Raw genomic sequence first — 24490 nt, 5'->3', positions numbered from 1 at the left:
TTCAAAAACAAGTAACTTTATCTACTTTATACCATGACAAAAGCTTACACAGTGATATTGATTGTCTTAGTGAAATTGCTTTTATTTAGTTGACTTGTGTCTTCTTCTTCTGTGGTAAAAGTGGCGAATACATATATATATATATATATATATATATATATATATATATATATATATATGTGAACTCCTCTGACGGCTCCAGATAATCGCCATAGCGATTGTGATTCATCGTCTTTGGTGGTTAATGATATAGACAACATAGTGTCGCCGTCTTCACGGCGGAAACATCTGGATAAATGAACAAATACCAGGATATATCTTGAATATTACAAACTAAATATGTACTATTTCACATGAATAAATATATTGATTTACAAGATGACTACAAACTGTTTTATTTATGTTTAACCAGATTCCTTACCATATATTTGGTAATATTAATCAACTAATATATAAAAATTAGGACTATAACAAACTATTGCTACATAGTTTTTAATTTCACTGGATTGCCTTTTATTTATCTGGACAAAGTTGAATTCTTTTTTTCACATGCAATTCAGTACAAATAATTTAGTCAACAAGATATAACCAGTTATGATTTAGACAACCAGATACAGCATCAAATATCCGGATATTCAATATTTATATCATGAATACTACAAACCAAAAAATATACCATGTTACTCGATTAAAAACATACATTAAAAGGATTATTACAAACCCATATTATATATATTTAGCCAGATTTTTATCGTATATCTGGAAATATTACTTCATAACCAAATCATGTACCAGTTTATGATCATTTCTTGGTGTGGTTTTATTGTTGTAACTTCTGTAATCGTTTTCATTATAAAATCTTAGGTCGTGTTAACCCGTGAATGATGAATGTGTGTTTCCTTTTTCAGTTTAAGCTGTTATGCTATGATGTTAAAACTTTGTAAAACCCCAATGTCTTAATTTCAATATTTCCACACAAACTACAAAAGATTCATGTTGCATATATGATTACATCACCTAATCTCAATTTTCTAAATTAAAAATTGCAACTTTAACAAATACTCCAGATACAATTATGATTTTCTGGTTATTATTAATTGTTCACCGTTTTCATAACCTATTTATTTTTCACATGTTTAGTGTAATGAGCAACATGACTGAAAATATTTTATTAGAATTTTCACCTGACACAACTCTGACAGCTGGGTTCTATAATTATTATCAATTAATAAGTATATTAACATACATAAATAAATTTATACGTCATTCTACTCCTGACACTTTACCAACAAAATATATTTTCAAATATTCATTATACCCGACTACAGTTTATAAAATAACTTTATTTTTGGTGTTGAGAGGTATATCGTTAAACCATACCTAGTAAATAAACCATATGTCAAATTACTTTCAAATTGTGCATGCATTCGGAATTACCTACTGATATTTTTATATTCAGATAAATGACCCTAAATTTAAAACACATAACGCACACTATATACACAACCGTCTTCTCTCTCGAGTGATTCACCAAGCGATATCTTTGTCAACAACCACCCTCTTTCACGCAACTGTCACTGGCCGGCGTCGACTCCTACGTCGGCCGTACTCTTCTTTTAAATTTATTAGTTTTTAATTTCTAAGTGCAAATCATTGATTCATGATCATCATCATTTGTTTTTGTTGATGCTTCATTGTCAATGTTTTCCTTTCTATCTCTCTCTTCGAGAGGATGTTTGTCCGGCAACGTCTCATGGTTTGTCCATAAAAGAATGTGTCAGTTTATTTCCATTGGAGTTTTCTTCACGCGGCTTGTGGTGGTTCATGTTTGAACCGGTTCGCTTAATCTATTATCAAGTCTTCCATTGATAACAATTATTTTATTATTATATTGAGAGAGAGAGAGACTTGATGATGGTATATGGGATATGGGATGTTTGAAATAAATCCGTAAGGATTTGTTATGGAACCTCCAGCCACCAACTGAAACTACTATGGATTCAACATGAAGAAGAAGATCTAGAGACAAGAGGAAGAAGTATGATGTCGGCCAACCAATTTTTTTCACAACTTATATTTTGAAACAATATACTTGGTATCAAAATATTTGTTTGAAATCATGTAATGCATCATGCAAGAAACAACAATATGTAGTCTCTTTATGGTATGTTAATATCCTTATAATCGTTAGAAATTGGTTATTCTAATTTTTATTTCTTACGGTTGAATCAATACATTGGGTTCTGAACTGAAGAACATTTGTAGATCTAAATTGGAATAAGACCATAATAATACAACAAAGAGATCTGATACTCAAAATGCAACAAATATTTCAAGTTCGCATGAAGCTTTCTTATCGTTTTAATTATTTATTTTTTGTATCTCATAGTTGTATATGTATTTAAGTAATTTGTTTAAAATCTAAGTATTTTTTTTCCTGGTAATCATCATAGGAACATCAGAAACGGATAGGAAAATAATTGAGTGGAATAAAATTATAGGAATGAGAAGAAATTATTATTCCTTATCATATTTAGGGAGGAACAAATATGTTCTACATTTCTTTTTTCTTTTTTTTGATAAAATGTGAATATATGTTCTATGTTCTATATTTAGGGAGGAACAAATATGTTCTATATTTCTCTACAATAAAATGAATGAAGAGGAATAGAAAGTAAAAACTATTTCTTATGAATGGTAAAAAGTTTTAGGAACATTAAAAAATGCATTATTCCTCTTCATTCTTTGGTCACCATTCATAGCCTAAGTTTTAGTTGTTAAAAAAACAACTCACACTATATTAATATGTATATTAATTTGTAAGACAATTATAATTACCATTTACTCTACCATTAGAGTTTTAAAGATATTTTAATATTTTGTAGGAGAGTTACTACAATTTGACATCATAAAAGTGAAAGCATATCTTAAAACTTATAGAAAAATGGTCAATTCCAGGTAATTTTTCTTTCCAAAATATTCATATTCATATTTTCATTTTCATTTACATCTAATCAGTTAATGTATAGTCATATTTTTTTATCTATTTATAAATAGTATAGATTGAACCATTACATTTAACTAGTTTTCTTATTATTTATACTTACTAGATCGTTTTTCTGCGCTATGCGCGGATAATATACTTTTAAATTTTTTTTCATATTTTTTCACATGTAAATTATCATCTTAATTTTAGATTAATTGTGTTTACTTAATCAATTGCAACTTATTATTTTTACTTTCATGGTAAATATTTTGTATAAATGAGGAAATTTAGTTTTAAAATTTTATTTATCATTTTAAAATTTTATTTATATTAATCTCAATTAAGTTTCTATTATATGAAATGAAAAAGAGTAACCTGACTATCACAGTAAAATTAGGAAGATAATTTGACTTACTTTTCTTTTATTATGTTTGGCAAACTTTACTTCTGTATGAAACATTTTAGGGATCAAAATTTCATATAAGTAAACACATCAGAACAAACAAATTTGTTCAATAATGCACCTGTATTTATTATTATTGTTTTACGTAAATTTTATAAAATTGATGATTGATAACTGTTTTAGATTTGAAACCGTTTAAAATTTGTCTAGGCATTATTAAATAGTAAAAATATTAAATTATAAAATAAAATTAATATTGATTGGAAGTGATGTAATAATACTATTATTAGTGACCAATAATTTAAATATAGAAAAATTATTGATCCGTACTTTGATATTTCTTAAAAAAATTATTTATTCACCGACCAATAAAAGTCTGCGAGCTCATATTCAGGAGTTGAAAAAAAGAAAACAAAATAATAAGAATTTGCCAAATTATGTTATGTTTTTTAAAGTAAAAATAAATAAAAAATAGTACAAATTTTTTTAAACATTGTTAACACCGTCATCAAAACAATAAACCCTAAATCTTAAACATTAAACCCTAAAAACTAAACCTTAAATTTTTGGGTAAATCCTAAACCCTTGGGTAAACCCTAAATGCTTGGGTAAACCCTAAATCTTTGGGTAAACTCTAAACCCTTGGGTAAACCCTAAACCCTAGGGTTTAGGGCTAAGATTTAGAGTTTTGCTGACAGCGTTTAGGATTTAGTGTTTATGATTTATTGCTTAGTTTTAACGATTTAGAGTTTAGGATTTACTCAAGGGTTTAGGGTTTAATAGTTAGACTTTAGGGTTTAGTGTAATTTTACTGACAGCGTTAATAATGTTTTAAAAAAACTCATTTTTTGCAGCTAGTACTATTTTTTTTAATTTATTTGTACTTTTTTTTAATTTTAAAAACAGAATATAACTTAGCAAATTTTTGTTATTTTGCTTTTTCTAAAAATAAATAAATATGATATGACAGATAATTAGCTGGTGAATCCACGCCCTCTAGGGTAAACATAAAAAAACTCTTCTTAGAATGTATAGATGTTGTTTTTGTAAATTTGTTCTAATATAATTTTGATAACATTATAGTAAATAAATCTTATGTGGCTTTGGACTTCTGTAAATTGAAACACAATTATGGATAAACTGTTTTCTAATTAAATAAAACGCATAATAGTGTATGAACCAAAATTTCTTTTGAAAAAATAAATTTAAATATATGGAAGGAAGAAACATTAGAAGCTGCAATTAGACATGAACATCTTTTTTTAGAATTTTTGGAGAAACAAATGTATGTTATGAGTTCTGAGAGAATTTTAATTTTAGCTTTTACCCCAAATTTGATATCATTATTTAAATTTATCTTTAAGATATAACTATTTTCATAAATACTTTAAATTTCTGCAAAACTAAAACTGACATTATAAATCATTTAAAAATGTTTAAAATCATTTATAAAATATTTATAAAGGTTCATAAATTCAAGCCCAATCCATAAATAATTTTCTAATACTAAAAGGAGTATATCCTTTATATTTATAGACTTACTTTTTATTTTTAAAATATTAACTGAGATACTAAGGCAGCATAAAACAAAAACTGATAAGATACTTTTATCAGCCGTGACCATGACTGGAGCAACATCATGACCATGACCATAACCTGGATGAGGTCTGTGTTCTATGCCACCATTATTATCTCCTGTACGAAAGAAGAAACGATTTGTTACATCTAACGCTTCAATACAAACAGAACAACCATTAAACAAATTTTTTTTTTTTTATGAAAAGAAACTAACCAGAAGGTCTTGGATCTTAACGAGAGAGAGAGAGAGAGAGAGAGAGAGAGAGAGAGAGAGAGAGAGAGAGAGAGAGAGAGAGAGAGAGAGAGAGAGAGAGAGAGAGAGAGAGAGAGAGAGAGAGACAAAGAGATGTTTGAGCAAAAAAAAGAGACGAAGAGATGAAGAGAAGAGACGGATCTTCCATACCCTAATTAGGTAGGAGGTGTTGAAGAATGAAAACTTGAAAAAAAAACGGCTGGGAATCGAGGAAGATGAATCACAGTCGAAGTTGATTTCGATGTGAAGTTTTGGGCTAAAGGATAGCAGACGTGGCAGAAAGAATAGTCATTATTGGATGATTTAATTAGATGATGTGGATAGCTTTAGAGTGAAGGATATTCTCCTTTTAGTATTGTAATTGATACATAACTTAATTATTATTAAATATATACCCTAACCTAAAATTAAGGAACTAAATAACTATTTTTTTTGTCAAAAATAACTAATCTATTATTTTAAATAATGAGTTCAATTTATATTAACACTACTTTTAAGTAAATAATCAATTATATTTTATTATTAATATAAAAAGAATTATATATACTTACTAACTCATATATACAATTGTACTTTAATTCAAATGTAAGAAACACATTCCTTAAAACCCTCAACTAATACATAATAATATATCTTATTAATAAAGTATTAAAACTAGAGATAAATAAATATATATATATATATATATATATGATAAAATAAATAGTAATAGTCATTAATATATAATGATATGATGGAATATGTTATTATTGATATTTTTTATGAGTATAGTTTCACGGGTTATTCCAACACAAATAAAATATTTATCAAATATAAAACTCGTTGAACAAAACATAAAACACACTTTAAGTTAGGCTTGAGCATTCAGATACCTGTTGCGATACGGGTTAGATATTTGGAATTTCAGTTCTAATTTATATCACATCCTAGGTCTCATCTCTTATATACTAAATCACAAGTCACTACACCAATAATATTTTGCCACATAGATCAAGAAATAAAAGAGTTTAAATACAAAAACAAAAATGAAAAAATGCAAAACAAAAATATTTACGCAAGAGACAAAAATCAAAAATATTATCATTCCATTTTGCGGAGCAGTTCCTCTTTCTAAACTCCATGATCACCACTCACTCTCCTAATAACTATCTCTATTTCCTTTAAATACTTTTTGAAGTTATCCAATGACCGATTGTTAACTGACACATTTTGTCTCTTTCTCTAATCACAAATCTGATGTGGGTATGGATTGATTCTTCCCAGAGGTAAATAGTTAATTTGTGTCATTTTTATGCTCTTGCTTCATCTATTTTCTTCTACGGCCTTTAATCAAGTGTCACTCTTCGCATTCAAGGTTTTCTTCAAAAGATCAAGCTTATATTCTGAAAATATGAAAAAGTTACTTTCTATTTTGCTCCCTTTCAAAAATCTCTATTCTGGTTTTTTCTAACGTTTATATGCTTGAAGAGATCGTATCCCATTACTAATTAGTATTGATGATGCAGAAACTGAAAAATGTAAAAAGAGAGAAACTCCAACGCTTTATTGAGAAAACTATCAGCAAACTAAAATTACAGGTATATTATAGTATTTACTAACTTTTTTGTACTAACGAATGATCATATTTTGCATGGTTTCCATGACACTGATATACGACAACTTCTTAGATTTGTTGAAAGGCCATTTGAATAGGAATTATATATTTCTTGATTTTTTTACTAGAAATATTGAGAAAAAAATGAGAACAGATTCTAATTCATATAACTTTTAAAGTAAAAAACAATCATGTTGATATTGACTTATATAAGTGAGATTTTATATTTCTTGGTTTATCTATTACAGTAAATAGGTAACTAAAATAATAATTTGTTTTGATGTTTTTTAGTTATTAAGTTTTGATCAGATAATTTAGAAAACAATGAAATTGACCCATGCATAGCATGGGAGCTAATACTAGTTATGGTATATTTTGTAAGTATGGATCGGATTCGGATATAACACTTCGGTTTTGCTTCTAAATTGTAACACATCTAAGATCCATAAAGTAACCAGATATTGTTTCGATTCAGGTTATATTGGTTTGGTTCGGATATATCCAAAATTAAATCCAAAATTGAAAAGAAAAACATAAGAAATAAATGTATTTATACAAGATTGGATATTTTAGGTACTTTTTGAAGATTTAAATACTTACTTTTAGATATAATTTCAAAATAAATATAGAATTGAATATTTGAAGTACATATTTATGTTTCAAATATTTATATTTGCGATTAAATTGGATTTTCATATCAGTTTTCTGGAAATTTTTTTATTTCTCGGATTGCTCGTTTGAGTTTGCTAATAATACTTCGAATTCGGATATATGGTGTACCACACTACATGACCAATTCTGAAATTTCTAATATTTCAGAATAGGCACGGATCAAGTTTTTTGGTTTGAGATTGGTATGGAGTTTAGGTTACGGATTTTATGTCAATCTATACTATTATTTGCGAAGTAAATTTTAGCAACGGAGCTCTCACATTAAAAGTTAGAGCGGTTAATATCGTTTATACCCTTAATGAATAATTATATAAATTAGTCAAAATATAAAAAACAAATTTCAAATCTATCTGATTAAAATGAATAATAAATAGTTTATATCCTTAATAAATAAATTATATAAATAGTCAAAAATAAAAATGAATTTAAAATATATCTGATTAAATAAGTGATTTAAAATTAATAATAATAAGAATTATCTAAAATATAAATAATTAAAAATGAATTTCTATTAGTACTATTATATTTATATATTATATTAGATAATTGACTTTAAATAAATAAAATAAAATTTTCAAAAATAAAAACATGTTCTAAAACATAAGATAATTCTTAGATATATTATGTTGTTATCTGAAAATAATATTTTATTATAAAATTTATAGTTAGATATAAAAAAATTAATAATTAAATGCTAATCAAATAAATAAATATATTTTCTAAAGTATATGTGAATGTTTTTAAAATTTAACACAACAATAAGCATATATATATTTTGATAAAAACTAATGAATATATATTAATAATATTTTATTTATATGTTATATTCGATAATTGACTATAAGTAAATATAATAAAATTCTCAAAGATAAAATATATTTTTAAAACATAAGATAATTCTTAAATATGTTGTGTTTTTATTTGAAATAATATTTTTTATTATAAAATATAAAGTTTAATGTTTGATTTATCTTTTAAAAAATATAATTAATATATTATGTTGGTTTAATTATTTGCGAAGTAAATTTTAGCAACAGAGCTCTCACATTAAAAGTTAGAGTGGTTAATATCGTTTATATCCTTAATGAATAATTATATAAATTAGTCAAAATATAAAAAACAAATTTCAAATCTATTTGATTAAAAAGTGATTAAAATTAATAATAAATCATTTATACCCTTAATGAATAAATTATATAAATAGTCAAAAATAAAAATCAATTTAAAATATATCTGATTAAATAAGTGATTTAAAATTAATAATAATAAAAATTATCTAAAATATAAATAATTAAAAATGAATTTCTATTAATACTATTATATTATGGGAAAATTACATGTTTACGACTTTCATGGTACCACTTTTCATTTTTACCACCACTAATGAGACATTTTCAAAAATACCTTATTCATTAAGTGGCAAAAAACTCTTATGCCCTTGTTATTTATATATATATAATAAATCATTATTTAAATAAAAAATAATAAATAAATAATAAATAAATAAAAATATAAAAATATAAAAAAATAAAAAAAGTGTAATTTGTTTTTTATGTTTTCGAGTTATATTTTTCCAAATTCGAACTTTTTTATAAAAAAAAATTTAAAATTATGTTTGAACCTATATATATTTTTTAAGTATTTATATATTTATTAGAATCATAAATTTCACATTCCAAAAACACTATCCCACCCCTCAACTCTAAACCCTAAGTCAAGATTAGTTAACCCTAAGGGTATAATTGTATTTTACTCCTTCATTAAAAATCAGGATAAAAGTGGTTAGCGTAAACATGAAAAGTGGTACTATGAATGTGGTATTTTTGGTAATTTCTCTTATATTTATATATTATATTAGAAAATTGACTTTAAATAAATATAATAAAATTTTCAAAAATAAAAACATGTTTTAAAACATAAGATAATTCTTAGATATATTCTGTTGTTATCTGAAAATAATATTTTATTATAAAATTTATAGTTAGATATAAAACAATTAATAATTAAATGCTAATCAAACAAATAAATATATTTTCTAAAATATATGTGAATGTTTATAAAATTTAACACAACAATAAGCATATATATTTTTTGATAAAAACTAATGAATATATATTAATAATATTTTATTTATATGTTATATTCGATAATTGACTATAAGTAAATATAATAAAATTCTCAAAAATAAAATATATTTTTAAAACATAAGATAATTCTTAAATATGTTGTGTTTTTATCTAAAATAATATTATTTATTATAAAATATAAAGTTTAATGTTTGATTTATCTTTTTAAAAATATAAGTAATAATTTATTATGTTGGTTTTGATTTAATATTTATAAACAGATAAATATCTATAAAAACACTATACCCGCATGTGCGGACAGAACACCTAGTGCTATTTTAAATGAAGAGAAAAAGTAATTATTTTAAAAAAATTCCAAAAAATTATTCTGCGCTTTAGCGCGGTGAAAATATAGTTTTTACTTATGATAAACTGGATTTATTTTTGGTCCAACTCCGGTTTGGATCTTGTTTACGTCTAACCCCAAACATATCGTCCCGGTTTGGTCTTAATAAAGCAAAAACCCGAAAAACAGATCAAAACCAAACCATGTGATAAAAAGTAAAGTTTGGTACATTATAAATGACCCCACAAGGCCACACAACTTTCTCTCTCTAAAATCTAGGAATAGAGGAGAAGAGGGGTAAACATTATTAAACTGCCCTTCCAAATTCTGCGACAAACGCGGAAAGCAAGGAGACGAAGAAAAGAAAAGGAAAGCCCTCACCACCACCTTCGTTAAATAACCTTTAAAAAAAAAAAGAGTTTTTTTCTTCTTCTTTTAGTTGGTTGCACGATCTCGACGAACACGGAACACCGACCCAGAAGAAAAGGACTCGTAAATTCTGCACCTTTTTTCGTCTCCCGTGTTTAAAATCATTGTTTTGTCAAATAGTCTTTTGCTTTTCTTTTGAACAGTTCGTTCCTCTGAAAACAAAGGTGAATTATTATTATTATTATTTCTCTGCTTTTCCCTAATAAGTTTTTCTTCTAATTTTCAAGATAATTTTCCCTCATTGAATTTTCTGATCGTGGGAGCCATTTAATCGGTAAATGCGAAAATGGGTTTCCTTCGAAGCCGATATTTTTCTAGTATTTTCCATTTTTCAATAGAAACGTAAGAACTGGATCTTATGCTTTATTTGTGGGTCTTTGGTTTGATTATTCTCAGAAAAAAAAAATGAATGCTTCAAGATGAAACCTTCTCTTTAAATGCGATTCATTTGAGTTTCCTTTATTTAATTATTTAGAGAATCGCATTGTCTCTGTCGTTCATGACATTGCTTGCTTAGTTTTCGAATAATTTCCTCCATTTCTTTACATATAACTTATTCTCTGACCTCTTCTTCCTGCTTCTGTTTTATCAGATTTGGTAAGCCAAGATCCAAAGCTGTTCAACTAGATTTTGAAATCTTTTGGTAGGTCTGTTAGTACAAAAACGTTTGTTTCAGTTACCAAAAAGAAAACGGTTTCAGTTTTGGCTTTCTTGTGGTGGATAATGTTGTTGCTGGCTCCTCATCTTATGACATAATTGTTTTTAGTTTTTAGTTTTGGTTTCTGTTAGAGTTCTTGTGTTTAATCTCTTCTCTGATCTGTTTTTTTATTGTTGTTGTTTTCTGTTCTACAAGTTTAGTGACAAAAAGAAAACATTTTTCTTTGTTTGTATATAAATATCTTTATCTGAAGTAGTAATTTAATTTTGGTGTCTTGTGTTTGAAAATGTGAACAGGTTGTGGTCTTGTTGGGTTTGTAATTGATGGATGAAGACAGTGTGAGTAGCTTTGGAACGCCTGAAATGTTGGCAAGAACTGGGAAGGCAATAGCATCAAAGCCTAAAGAGAAAGAGATCCCTCGTTACCTCAGAGCATCCACCGGTTCTTGCCATGATATCTGCAAGTACGGCAAGAAGCAGGTAACCGTGGAGAAACCTTGGCGTTCCACCAATAGAAAGATCTTCAAGAAAGTGAATGATGATGCTTTGGTCGAAACTTTGAAGCCTGGCTCTTCTAAAACTAAGAAGGCTACGACAAAGAAGGTTACCCCTGGTGATGATGGCTCTTCTTCTTCTGAGATGATGATCAAGAGAGAGGTTGTGAAGCATCAAGTGAGTGGGATGAAGAAGCCAGAGGTGTTGATAATACCATCTGGTGATGAAACTCCTGTGAAGAAGAAAGTGACATCATCAAGTTCTAAGCTCAAACTTTCACCAGATTTGGGAGCTCGTAGTGTTGATGCTATGAAGCCGAAGGTCTTGAAGAAGTCTTATTCAGCACTAGCAACGTCCAAATCTAAAGTAAACAGCGAGAAAGTTGCTTCTTCATCGGTTCTGAAACCCAAAATGGGATCAAAAAGTGAAGATGCAAAAATGAAGAAGGCTACAGCTTCCTCCAGAGTTGTTTTAAAGAAGGTTCCAGTGACTCCAAGAGCTTCTCTTTCTCCAAGACTATCAATGAGACTAGCTGGAACTTCAAGTTTGAAGAAGAGTCAGAGCTTAAAGGCTGCCTCCTCCTCCTCCTCTAATCAGAAACTAAGACGTGTGAAGCGCACTGAAGAGTCTGACAAGCAGGTAGATGGTTATCCAGTGGAGGAGAAAACATTACACGTTGTGGAAATGGAAACAAAGAGCAAAGCTGTGTCTGAACATGATCAGAATCAGCAGTGCGTTGCTGAACCTTTTCCTCCTCTTCTACAGACTCATTCAACTGAGAAAGACGATGAGTGTCCTGTTTCAGAGACAGAGGAGTATGATTACCCTTCAGGAAGCAACGAAGCTGAGAGCGTAGTAGACGAAGAGATCGAAACCTCCAACGGAGCGGAGAGGAAACCAAGAGTGAGAAAGGAAGGAGAGTCTGCAGAGGAAGCTGCTCGGAAACTACATTTCAGGAGAGGGAAAGTTGTGGATGCTGATGATGTGGGCGAGAGTGCAAGGAAGCTCAAGTTTAGGAGAGGAAGAGATGTTGGTGAAGACAAAGCGCAAGATGCACAGGTCAGAAGAAGCTTTAAGAAGAGGGAAGACGTCAAAGAAGATGAGGAAGAAGATGAAGATGGTGAAAAAGTTGTGTTGAGGCATCAAGACGTTCAGGAGAAAGATGCACAGGGACTGCTCAACAATGTCATCGAAGAAACAGCGAGTAAACTTGTTGAAGCTAGAAAAAGCAAAGTCAAAGCTTTGGTTGGTGCTTTCGAAACTGTCATCTCTCTTCAAGAGTCTAAACCTCTTGCTAACTCTGGTATGTGCCTTGAGCATGAGCAAAGCTAACATTTGGAATCTTCATAGGAGTAGTTGAATTGGTTTTTGGTTTGGTGTGTGCAGAAACTTGTAATTCGAGCCCGGTTTGATATGGTTTCGGTTTGCTGGAAACTTCAAGAAAGATTGATGCATTCATACTAAGGTTATGATGTCTCAGCCAAATATTGATATGATGCTTTGTGAATAATACTCTGATGGATTGTGTTCTGTGTTTAGTTTTGGTTCTTCTGAACCGGTTTGTTGGTTTTATTTGGATGTATTCGGTTTTGTACAGACAAAAAAAAGACTAGTTTTCTTTACATTTTCATTTCTTGTTGGTTGTTGTTTTCTTTTGCAGTTTTTTTTCTTTCTAGACAAACCGGATGGTAAACCGGATCCACAAACCGAAAAAAATATACTCCTAATAATATGTTAAACCTGTGATCGATCACAATGCACCAATTGTCAGTTAAAAGTTTCATCAATGCATTAATGGGATTTGCTTAATTGAATCAAAGCCAATGGAGAAAGATTACATGTCCATATCCACATAAATCTTTTAACAAAAAGAATGAATATCAATGGCCTTTTTGACTCTGTGCGTTCAACAATACCATTAGACTTATGAACAGCCTCAGATCTTTGCTTTATTATAATTCATTCACATTGGTTCAATCTGTCAACCATTGGTTCATAATCATGAATCAATTGTCGGTATTGGATCGGGTTCCTTCCAGACATGGGAAGCTTCTAAGCTCTAACTCAATTGCCTTGCTTTAGTTTTTGTAACCAACTCTTTATCTTGTCTGCTTCAGAAGATATTTTTTCGCATTTTAACATGTTTCAACTTTCAACAACTCCTTTTTAATTGTCAACATCTCTTTTTTCCCCTACTTTTTCAACCTTTTCCCACTTTTTTATAAATTGAAATTCAGCCTATAATGGAGACAAACGAGTAGATGGAGTTAATTTAACTTCTCATTAATTGAAAACACAAATGTAATTGTAAAATGAGTCGTTGCCTGCCGTTAACGTTAACGGAGTCACCAACTCTTTGTAGCGAGATCAGCCTCCATCCAATCAAACGATTAGCCACACCGTACACCTTACCGTACTTTAACATAACCCGTAGAATCGCAGACAAACGTACATTTCCCACTTACATAGAAAACAATCAGAAAAAAAAAAAAAATTAGGAAAGAAGCAGATTTGCTTGCTTGCTTGCTTCTTCTCGATAGCCTATCTCTCTGCATGCATCACCTCATCTTCTTCATTCTTTAACCAAAGTTCAAAACTTTTCTCTCTGGGTATTGCTGGAAAGTATCTAAATCACTTGAAATGCTAACCCTTTTCTCCTTTTTCTTTATCTTTCTTGGTCGCTCGAGCAAAACCCTAAACTAGTATACTCTCGATTCATCTCAAAGCTCCCACCTTTACACTTTACTGAACCTCTTGTGTAAAGATTGGTGTAAACTAAGGTGAGATGTCCCTTATCTTTGAAGTAAGGAGTGTTATAGATCTTGGCTACTTTTGATTTTTGGTTTTGTGGTGAATAAGAAAACGAATTTGGTTTCTTAAGACTGTTTATATATATAAAGAATGCATCTTTGATGTGGGTATTGTTTATTATAATCATATGCATCTCTAATCTCTTACTCATGATATGGTCACTTTACCAATTAGTTAAAGCCTCTTGCTTTTACTTAAATGCATTTGTTCAGTGAGGTTAAGGCTTACTATTTGCGTCTGTGCTAGGCTTAGAGGATGATAATAGCGAAGCAGTACCGCTGTGTTCACTCGGCGACTTGTCATTGCACGAAAGGACACCTTAGTGAAGAAGTACTGTTCCTTATGGTTCAGCATCTAAACTGGAACCCTAATGTAATCGCCACTCTGTCTTGTGTCTGTAAATGGTTTGACGATCTTGCTAAGAGACTGCTGTGGAAAGAGTTCTGCAGAGCCAGAGCGCCGAAGATGATGTGTGATCTCCAGTCTAGTGGCAGCCACAGTGTTGATGGTAGTTGGAGAGCACTTGGGAAGCTTTTGATTTACTGCTCAGGTTCCAGTAAAGGCGGACTCTTTAGCGATGTTCAAGTCCCTGGTCACTTTGTTCACAGGACCCGCTTCTCTAGAACTTCAGGAAGGAGCTTCCTTCCTCCTCAGTGTCGTAACGATGACATTCTGTATGTTTCTGATCCTTGTGAGCATTTGGATCAAGGAGGAGAAGATGGTGATTTGGGATTCTTCCGTGGGATTTTCAAATCGTTTTCAATGTCGAAGGTGAGGAAGTTGCTTATTAGGAAAGGGACATCGTTTCACCCCACAGAGGTTTGTCCTTATTGCAAAGCCAAGCTGTGGAGTATGCTTCAGGCGAGGATGATACCACAGAGTGCTAGCTGTAGATTGGGGGCTTATGAAGACAGCATTGAGTATTATGTTTGCCTCAATGGACATATGCTTGGAGTTTGTACTCTCTTGCCTTTGTCTGATTCCGAAGGAGCATCCGAGGTTCAGTGACCATATACAAGTTGCTTGAAGCTGTCGCTAATGTATGTATCTTCTGCTGGTGAAATGTTGTTGCTAGACTTGGGATCATCACTTTGCATAGAGTTGGTGTGATGTTGTGGCAACTTCAGATTCTCAAGTCTTATCATTGTTGTGCAAACCATTTGTTCTCACAGTGCATGTATGTGTATGAACAACATTTACTTCTGCTAAATTTTTCATTAGGTATCTTCTCCATATCTTATAGCATTTCGCTGACAAAAATAATACAAAAAAAAAACTATAACAATTGTTCATAATCTTTGTCTGAACTCGACTGTGCTATGACCTGGTTTTTTTCTCAAACCAACATCCTCCATCATTTTTCTCACCTTCTCCATATCTTTCCATCGTCCCAAAGCCGCATAGATGTTCGACAACAACACGTAGTTTCCTGTGTTCTCTGGTTCTAATTCAAACAGCTTGTTTGCTGCGATTTCTCCAAGCTGGACATTCTCATGTGTGACGCATGCAGCGAGCAATGCACCCCAAATAGTTGAGCTTGGTTCAAATGGAATTGTTGTAATGAGATTGTAAGCTTCTTCTAACCGACCTGCTCGACCAAGAATATCAACCATGCAAGTGTAATGGTTTGGTCGAGCTATCTTCTTATGATGCTCAAGCATAAACCTGAACAATGTCAAGCCTTGTTCGACCAAACCGGAATGGCTGCAAGCGTTCAAGGCAGAAGTAAATGTGATTTCGTTCGGCGTCACACCAGACCGAACCATTTCCATGAAAACCTGCAGCGCGTTATGGCCATCTCCGTGCATCCCGTAACCAGAGATCAATGCACCCCATAGAACTATATCTTTGCTCTTGTGTTTCTCCTGGATCCCATCAAATATCTTGTGGGCGGATTCTAAAGTTCCACACTTTGAGTAAACATGAACCAGCCCTGTAGCTGCATCAAGGCTCGACGTAAACCCGGTTTTGGTAAGGTAGCAATGAATGTCCATTGCTTGGCGCAGATCTGCCAAAGCTGCATACGCTGGAAGGAGACTGTTTAGTGTAGCAATGTTCGGTTCAACATCTTCCCTCCGCATCCCTTTGAAGAGATTCAGCGCGTCACTCATAAGTTCATTATGCACACAACTGGCAATAATCGCACTCCAGGGACCTGTCAGGCTTTTTGAAGCCCCAGAGAAGACTTTGAAGCAAATGTCTACTCGGTTGCATTTAGCATACATGCTGATCAAAGAAGTTTCTATGATGACACTGGAGTGAACCCTTTGCCTTATTGCCCAACCATGTAAACATTTACCATCATTCAGCTCTAAAGCATCACCACAAGCTGAAACAAGAGAGGCTATAGTCACATCATTAGGTCTCACGCCATCAAACTGCATCAACCTGCACAACTCCAAAGCGTTCTTCACATCCCCATCTTCTGTATATCCGTTGATCATACAAGTCCATGTGATCACATCCCTGCGCTCCATCCTGTCAAACACAAATCTCGCCTCGTCCATGCGACCACATTTCAAATACATGTTCACCAACGCATTCTTCACCTCTATCTTATCACCTAACCGCTTCTCTTCCACCAGTTTATGAACATTCCTCCCCATTTCAAGATCCTTCAAGTGACCACAAACAGGCAACATGGAAACAACAGTAGCGTGGTCAACACCAACACCCTCATCTACCATCCGATCAAATGTCATCAAAGCATCCCTCATATACCCATTCCTATAATACCCACTAATCATTGTATTCCAAGAAATCACATCTCTGTTCATCATCACATCAAACACTCTCCTCGCCATCTCAACCCTCCCAAAGCTCATGTACATGGCAAGCAACGCGTTCTGCACATACTTATCCGTACCAAACCAGCTTCTCAAGACCCTCCCGTGAATCACCAACCCTAAAGGCACAGACTTTAACTCTCCAGCAGCTTTGGCAACAAAAGGGTACGTATAACCATCGGGACAGCACTTAGTTCCCTCGCCGACCATCTTAACGAACGTGTTCACAGCGTCTTGGTACAGCCCGCCGCGCACGTACATTCTGATGACGATGTTGTAAGAAAGCAGAGAGCTTTCAGGCATTACGTCGAACAGCTTGCGTGCGTAGGCGATGTGGCCGCATAGAGCGTACGTGACGGAGAGAGTCGAGATAATGTGGTCGGAGGCTCGACCGTTGGTGATGACGTGGCAGTGTAAAGCCTTGGTTTTGGAGAGTGATTGAGTGGCTGCATAGTGGTTCAAGAGAGATTGGTACTGTTTGACGCTAAGTGTGTGTTTGGCTCTGCGCAAAACTTCACTCATTTGAGAATACCGAAGCGAAGTGATCTCATACGGCGTCGTAGTGCTATTTAACTTCTTCCGTCAAGGCCAAGGGATACGGCGTCGTTTGTACAATTTTAACTTTGAAGACTTGTTCTTTTTAATACAAGCGATGCGGCATCGTTTAATACAATTTAGCTTTGCAGACTTGCGTTTTACATATATGTACTTCTTCTTCATATGATTTTTATGAGATTCAAAATCGTAGCAAACGATTCAGATTATGTATTAGGAACAAGGGTCATCAAACCAAAGCGATTGATAAAGTTACATAGTACTGATCTAACAACAACAATCACTCAGTCTTTTCCACACTTCTGTAAGTGTTTTAACTTTTAAGTTTTAACTAAACAATAACATCCTGAGAATGCAAATCATCATCACTCTGATTGATCAAATTCATGTTCTGTCGTCGGCAAGTATCTTATATATCAACCTGAGGGATTCTACCACCAGCTTGGACAATCTGCTGCTCAAGCTGCAAAAGACAATACAAGAATCATTTATAAAAAAAGCTATGTTCTTTCACAGTTTATCATAATCTTTTGTCACTTACACTGAACAAATCTTGAAGCTTTGCCTTCAATGACTTGTACTCAATATCCACCTGCTGCAAACATCTCACACACCTGAAGCAGAATTGTTCCCCAAATTAGTCTCAACAATAAAAAAAATGAACATAGCAGAAAATGAGCTTACCCTTCAAAGTTCTGAGAGTCACAACACTCCTTGAAGGTAACACAAAGACCTTTGACCCTCTTGGCACCAACACTACATAGAAACAAGAAAGAACTCTTCACTAAGACTAAGTAGGAGATTAGAGACAAAGGAGTGAGATTACAGATCTGAGTAAACATTACCTTGAGCTACTACCTTTGAGTTGATGAACACTAGAACCTACCAGACTGAAATCTACGTTTCCTGTCTGATCTCTGAAGTATGTACAAAAACAAATATCAAACCAAAACATATCTTTTGATTATACTAGATGTGCACACAAAGGTCAAAAAGAAAAAACACTTACAGAGCTCTAGCCATGTTACCGATAAGCTTCTCACAGTCTTCAAAGAAGAGAGAAACAACCTCTGCCACAAAATCAGGGCTACATTCATCTTGCAGCTTTTTCAGCTCAGTGAACTGATCATCCAGAAAACCCTTCACATACCAAAACAACTAATCTCAGCCAAAGCCTTAATTTCCAAATTCAAGCTCTCAGTAAGAAAAGCTTATAAATATATAAAGGAGACACCTTTGGAAAAAAGAGACAATAACCCATTTCACAGACACTTAAAACCAATTCTTAAATCCTCAAGTTACAAATTCAAATCCAAGAACCCTAACTACTGTAGAGGAAGATCATCGCCAAAAAGGAGTCACCTTTAGATAAATAAACAAGAACCCATTTCACAGAAACTTTAAACTAACTCTTTAACCCTCAATTTCCAAATCAAGAACCCTAACAACTTTAGAGGATCATCTCTAACAAAAAGGATCCACCTTTGAATTCATTTTCGTACCCAGATGCTAAAATTTACTAACTTTATCTGTAAGTTTGGGAGGAAAACACGAAGAAGAAACCTGGTGATAGAGAGAGATGGTGTAGTCACGAAATTGTCTCTGCAACTGAGAAACGAGTGTGTCCATGATTACTTGTGACGATGAAGCAGAGAGAAGAAGGAGGAGATTTGAAGTTTGATAATAGGAAAACAGAATGAGCAGTTCTGAGTTTTTGAACTTTGAAACGCTAATCCCAATAAAAGAGATTCTTACAGATCATTATTCTATTGGACAAAAATAATAAAGAAATATTCAGTCCATAAAGAATACAATAATTAGTTGTCAAAATCCTACTATATAAAAGGAGCTAAATCCTAGCTTTTCTAAAGGTGCCACATGGGCAAAATAATCTCCACCTATCAAACTGCCATGTCACTAGCGGATTGAACTTCAAATTAAAATTGCAATAAAAGATTTGGGCTTCGTTGTCGCTTACAAAAATCTCGGTTTGTCTACGATTTGCCGGTGGGCCAAGTAAAGAAAAATCTCGCAGCCCAGCCCATTAACCCAAATCGCCGTCTTGGTAAAACTATTTCCTTCGGACAATTACTTATATCAACTGTCAAACTATTTTCTTTTGAATTTTCTATTTTTTTTAGACAATTTATTATTTCTGCTGTTTTCTTTAACAATGTGTGAACCGGTTAAGTTTCCTTTCATCTTAAAATTGTCCGCCCAAGATAACACAACCCCCTCATTTTACACACAGTCACTATAAATTTCTAAAAAAAACCTAAATTCTACTATCAAACCCACCCAACAAATTTACAACTACCAGTTCCAATTACTCATGCTTTGACCTCATTCAAATAATTATGGGCCGGCCTACTTTAATTTTTAAATAACCATGTCAATAATTTAAAAAAAAAACAAACAAACCATAACTATGTTCACTTCAAAAGAAATATGAAATTAATAAAAAATGGGCAATACAAAATAATTCTCATTCTTATCTGTGCATAACATGCAGCAGAAGATCAAAACAATTGGGGCGACACCCTCGGACCGCATCCAATAATCGTTAGGATCATTAGGATGTGGCTCATCAAAAATCACAAAAATAAAAATGCTTTCCTAGGAACAACTTTTATTTGTCTTGACATCCAGGTTTGTCTTAAAAATACTTACTTTTAATTATTCCAACTACATTTCAAATGATGGCTTTTAACCACTAAACATGAACAAATAATGGAAGGGAGGGTGTCTATTTCTACGTCTGACACAATCTACCAACGCTTCGAGGAAGGGAAAATTTATCACATTAGATATTTTAATCTTCTTCTCAATAACCAACAGTACATGCTTACCGTTCAACCATACATAATCAATATCAATGAGACAAAAATTACTACACTGATTCAAGAAAACATTCCACCGATCCCTTCATACATATTCCGGCCCCAACACTACCACCAGTTGATCAGCTTAGCAAATGCAACCAACTTCCTCCCAAGTAAAAAAAAACCAATAACTCTCTCACATACAAATAAATACTACATTTTTGTCCCTGAAACCAAATTATTCCTACAGATGTTGTTGGCCGCATATGCTTCATCCAAGAAAGTGATTTATATAACCACTACACAGATTCAAAAATCATCATTGGATTGCGTTTAGACAGGTACTAACTTTTTATTAAATAACAATTGGTTTACAACTAAACAAAATATAATACAATAATTATTTGTAGATTGAAATTGGTACGTCTAACTTTATGGGACAAGGAGGCGTCTAATTTCAGGGAGTTAAATCACATATATACCAGGAAAAAACAAATTGTAATCATCACAAGTATCATTCCACGGTTACATGAAGGTAATAAACTAAACATAAAGTTTATGTCAAAATAAATGCTTACAAATATTTGACTTTTTCAGGACAACTATCACTCACAACCACACATGGATCGTGCTTCTACTTTGACAACGATATTAGTATCATACAACGCTTTCAAAAGAGGAATAAACTGCTATCCTAAGCTTCATAGCAAACGACACCAGCCAACTTTTAAAAAATTTACGTTACCGCTTCCTACGTCAATTAAATAGGCACACTCAAATACTATTTTCTCTTACGAATATTGAATTCCTTAAAACAATTTATTATTCAAACTTACTGTTGTTTTTTTAAAAAAAAATGATCACCGCTTCCAACGTCTTCGCATTATAAAATAAACAAAATATAACTTACCCTTTCAGAAACTTCAAAACTCCCAATTTTAATTGAACTGGACTTTTGTTAAACATATAATCCGCGCGAAGCGCGGATACCGAATCTAGTAAAAATTAAAGACAAGGTTGAGAAAGTGAGATAGATTGATTTAGGCCATGAAAAACGGAATCTCATTCATGATTTGATACATTCATTCATTCTGTGCGTTTTCTTTTTCCAAAACCCACAGACATCAAGAATCTCTCACGCTGGAAGATTCTCTGTAGAAAGTTAGAAACACAAAGTACTTATCTTCATCTAAAGCATCATTACTCTGTCGACAGCACTCCAGAACATCGGTTTGATTCTTTGGACCCAAATCCAGAGAGTGATATGTGAACATGGATGATCTCCTCCTTTGTTATTAAAATATTTATATTATTTTAGTTTTCTACTTTAATGCGTAACTTAGTTTTCTATCCAATTATTGAATAATTACTACTTCTTTTTTTATTAAACAACAGATTTTTTAATAATTAATCTCCATCACTGGAGAAATTGTTTACATCAATCAATACCAAAGCCAAACCGGCTAAAACATCTACTTCTACCATAGCAAAGCAGAGTAATGAGATATAACACCATAAAACATGAGAAAACATAACACATAAACAACACCTAATGTCGCTGAACAGTCTTCGAAACTCAACGCCAATCATACTAAGAAGTGAAATGAGGCTTTGGGAATTAGAGAACACAAGTATTGGTCTAACGTTGCGATTGAAACCGCAACGAAAACATATTTAACGATCAGAAGTTCGACATCAGAAGCAGAGGCGACAAAACACAAAATGAATGAGCCTATTAACAGAACAAACATGGAACCAGACAAAATCTTGGGCACACTGCTCCCTGCAACACAACACTCAAACCGAATGAAACATATGGGAGACAATCATACTATTAGATTTTCCACCCGCGTTTACAAATAACGGGATATTTATATAGTAAAAATCTAATAATAATGCATCATATATTTTGTTAAGGATGTTAAAATGGATAAATCCGCATGAACCCGTCCCATTCAAACCTCATCCCATTTAATGGAGTGATCGACTTAGATTGGCGATAATTTCAGGTAGTTTAAATATTTTTTATAAAATATATTTAAAAATATATATTGAAGTGTGTTTTTCTAAAAAACTGTTTAACTGATTTTTTTTAAAAAAAATTGATATTTTTCTGAAAAACTCAGATTTTGTTTTCAAAAATTCTTTGAAAAATATTATTGATATTACTTTTAATAAATATATTTATGTAAACGGTAAATAGAATATATGTTTACTTTAACTAAAATCTCCTTTAATAAACGGGTCTTAATAAAAATACCCATTCAAAATCCGTTAAGCTAATTGAATCAAAATAAATATTGATATATTAAAATTTATTTTAAATTGCTAACAAAACCCATTTCAGCATCGTGGCTAGCCTGGACATATAGACTGAAAAAACAAATTAAAACCGTCCCAAAAAATTCGGTGGCCTAAAGCATATTTATAATAGTGGTTAACTTTTGTTTGAAAATTTTCTTCTGTAAAAACGTATATTAATTTAGATCATCAATAAATATTAGTTATTTTATAAAAATAAAGGATAAAATAACTTGAAAAAGAAACTATAAAACTGTCAAAACTATATATGAAAGATGAAAATTTATTGCGATAAACATCTAAATAATCGAATGAAAAAGATAATGTTATAGTAGCAAAAGCCTAAACTAACACAAAGAAGAAAAAACATTACTCATAAGATAACCACGCTAAGTCGCTAACCAACGAAAATTGGAACGTAAGTCCAAAACAAAACACATCACTGAAATAAAGAAAAAGTAAAAAGATGTTGCATTAGACATTGAGCTACGATCATTTTATTGCAATGTGGCCTTAAAAACTGTGATTAATATGTGGCCTAAAACACAAGCTTTAGCTGCCTTATGGCAGGGAAGGCACTGCAATCTATCAAGATGCTGCTTCCTGTTATAGCAAAGAAATGTTAACACCATTTTATTGATTATAGCAACGTAAATAAAATAAACATTAAGTATCCAAAAATTCAACATAAAACTAAAATATTCAAAACCCAAAAAATTGATATATAAAAAACCCAACAAATCAAAAACTTCTCAGACAACATTTTTTTTTTGTAAAAAACTTTATAACATAATTTCTCAGAACTAGTGCTGGGAATATGAATCATTATCCGCGGGCCCCGCCCCATTTGATCCGCTGCAGGGCGGGTGCGGGTTGAGTGATTTGAAAAATTTGGTTCGCGGGTGCGGATGCGGGTTGAGTGACTTTTATGCGGGGCGGGTGCGGATCCGCCAAAATTCAGTGCGGGTACCCGCCAACCCGCAAAAACTAAAAAAAAAAAGATTTTTTTAAAAAAATATTATTTTTAAATGGAAAATTTTTTAAAAATAATTTAATTTTAATTATAAATAGATTAATATTTATTATTTTTAATAAAAATTATTTAAAATATTAAATTTTATTATTATTTTTAATAAAAAATATTTAAATATTAAATTTTATTGTTATTTTTAATAAAAAATATTTAAATTAATAATTTTTAATATTATTAATATTATCCGCGGGTCTAGCGGATCACCCGCGGGTTTAAGCGGGGTGGGTGCGAATTTCATATTTTCTTCTTGCGGGTCAAGCGGGTCAAATTTTTTGAGTAAAAAAAATCAGTTTACCCGCGGGTTGGCGGGTCAGCGGGGCGGGTTTGACCCGCAACCCAGCTCTACTCAGAACCTATTCATTTTTAATCTTCTTAAGCTTCTCCTGCATATGTCTGTAGCAGAATTAATCTCACCCCAGCAAGTTGAGTTCAAAACCACTAAAACTATACAGTTTTAATTTTGGAAATATTAAAATGAGAAGAAGAATCAAAGTGTGTTCTTCTGTTTGATAGTTGTAAGAACGTGTTTTATGAAAGAAATATGTCTATATTTATAGTGTAAACCGTTTCTTTAATAAATACTAGTTTTTAGAATTATGAAAAAAAAAAAATATTTGGTATATGCTTAAAAATATTCAGATGTATGTGAATTGTGGTAAGATCTTATAGTATGGTTTGTTCAACAAACTTGGTAAAATAATTA

At 31.9% G+C, this 24490-nt stretch overlaps 4 protein-coding genes across 13 annotated transcripts; 2 read left to right on the top strand and 2 right to left on the bottom strand.

The window, feature by feature from the left end:
- Positions 1–10160: 10160 nt before the first annotated feature.
- On the top strand, positions 10161–13125 carry LOC106445955 (protein IWS1 homolog A). Of its 10 annotated transcripts, XM_048777428.1 has the most exons (4): positions 10164–10390; positions 10920–10970; positions 11282–12782; positions 12866–13125. In XM_048777428.1, exons 3-4 carry the CDS (start codon positions 11309–11311, stop codon positions 12889–12891), a joined length of 1500 nt encoding a protein of 499 aa, XP_048633385.1. In that variant the 5' UTR covers positions 10164–10390; positions 10920–10970; positions 11282–11308; the 3' UTR covers positions 12892–13125. The 10 variants fall into 10 exon arrangements, with proteins under 10 accessions (XP_022573778.1, XP_013743068.1, XP_013743067.1 ...); XM_022718057.2 differs by lacking the exon at positions 10920–10970 and having other exon boundaries at positions 10161–10390; XM_013887613.3 differs by having other exon boundaries at positions 10163–10390; positions 11282–13125.
- An 811-nt stretch (positions 13126–13936) lies between these two features.
- On the top strand, positions 13937–15523 carry LOC106445954 (EID1-like F-box protein 2). Its single transcript, XM_013887612.3, has 2 exons — positions 13937–14259; positions 14537–15523. Exon 2 carries the CDS (start codon positions 14546–14548, stop codon positions 15296–15298), a length of 753 nt encoding a protein of 250 aa, XP_013743066.1. The 5' UTR covers positions 13937–14259; positions 14537–14545; the 3' UTR covers positions 15299–15523.
- On the bottom strand, positions 15147–17650 carry LOC106445953 (pentatricopeptide repeat-containing protein At5g39350). Its single transcript, XM_013887611.3, has one exon. It carries the CDS (start codon positions 17596–17598, stop codon positions 15580–15582), a length of 2019 nt encoding a protein of 672 aa, XP_013743065.2. The 5' UTR covers positions 17599–17650; the 3' UTR covers positions 15147–15579.
- Positions 17651–17818: 168 nt separating this feature from the next.
- Positions 17819–21830, bottom strand: LOC106445952 (histidine-containing phosphotransfer protein 3). The gene is made up of 7 exons (XM_013887609.3): positions 21454–21830; positions 19195–19462; positions 18641–18771; positions 18477–18548; positions 18316–18387; positions 18173–18245; positions 17819–18094 (listed from the first exon to the last, which is right to left on the bottom strand). Exons 2-7 carry the CDS (start codon positions 19258–19260, stop codon positions 18041–18043), a joined length of 468 nt encoding a protein of 155 aa, XP_013743063.1. The 5' UTR covers positions 19261–19462; positions 21454–21830; the 3' UTR covers positions 17819–18040.
- Between the last annotated feature and the right edge of the window lie 2660 nt (positions 21831–24490).

Source organism: Brassica napus, chromosome A4, assembly GCF_020379485.1.
Source record: "Brassica napus cultivar Da-Ae chromosome A4, Da-Ae, whole genome shotgun sequence".
NCBI classification, from domain to species: Eukaryota; Viridiplantae; Streptophyta; class Magnoliopsida; order Brassicales; family Brassicaceae; genus Brassica; species Brassica napus.
This window is presented reverse-complemented; position numbering and strand designations above follow the sequence as displayed.

What these genes read in the sequence shown, in the direction of transcription:
- LOC106445955 (XM_013887614.3), top strand. Translation starts at nt 11,309, where the DNA reads ATGGATGAAGACAGTGTGAGTAGCTTTGGAACGCCTGAAATGTTGGCA.
- LOC106445954 (XM_013887612.3), top strand. Translation starts at nt 14,546, where the DNA reads ATGATAATAGCGAAGCAGTACCGCTGTGTTCACTCGGCGACTTGTCAT.
- LOC106445953 (XM_013887611.3), bottom strand. Translation starts at nt 17,598, where the DNA reads ATGAGTGAAGTTTTGCGCAGAGCCAAACACACACTTAGCGTCAAACAG.
- LOC106445952 (XM_013887609.3), bottom strand. Translation starts at nt 19,260, where the DNA reads ATGGACACACTCGTTTCTCAGTTGCAGAGACAATTTCGTGACTACACC. An exon ending in GGTAACATGGCTAGAGCTCT is followed by an intron (nt 18,549 to 18,640) that starts GTAAGTGTTTTT and finishes TACATACTTCAG; the next exon opens with AGATCAGACAGGAAACGTAG. An exon ending in AGCTTCAAGATTTGTTCAGT is followed by an intron (nt 18,095 to 18,172) that starts GTAAGTGACAAA and finishes TGTCTTTTGCAG; the next exon opens with CTTGAGCAGCAGATTGTCCA.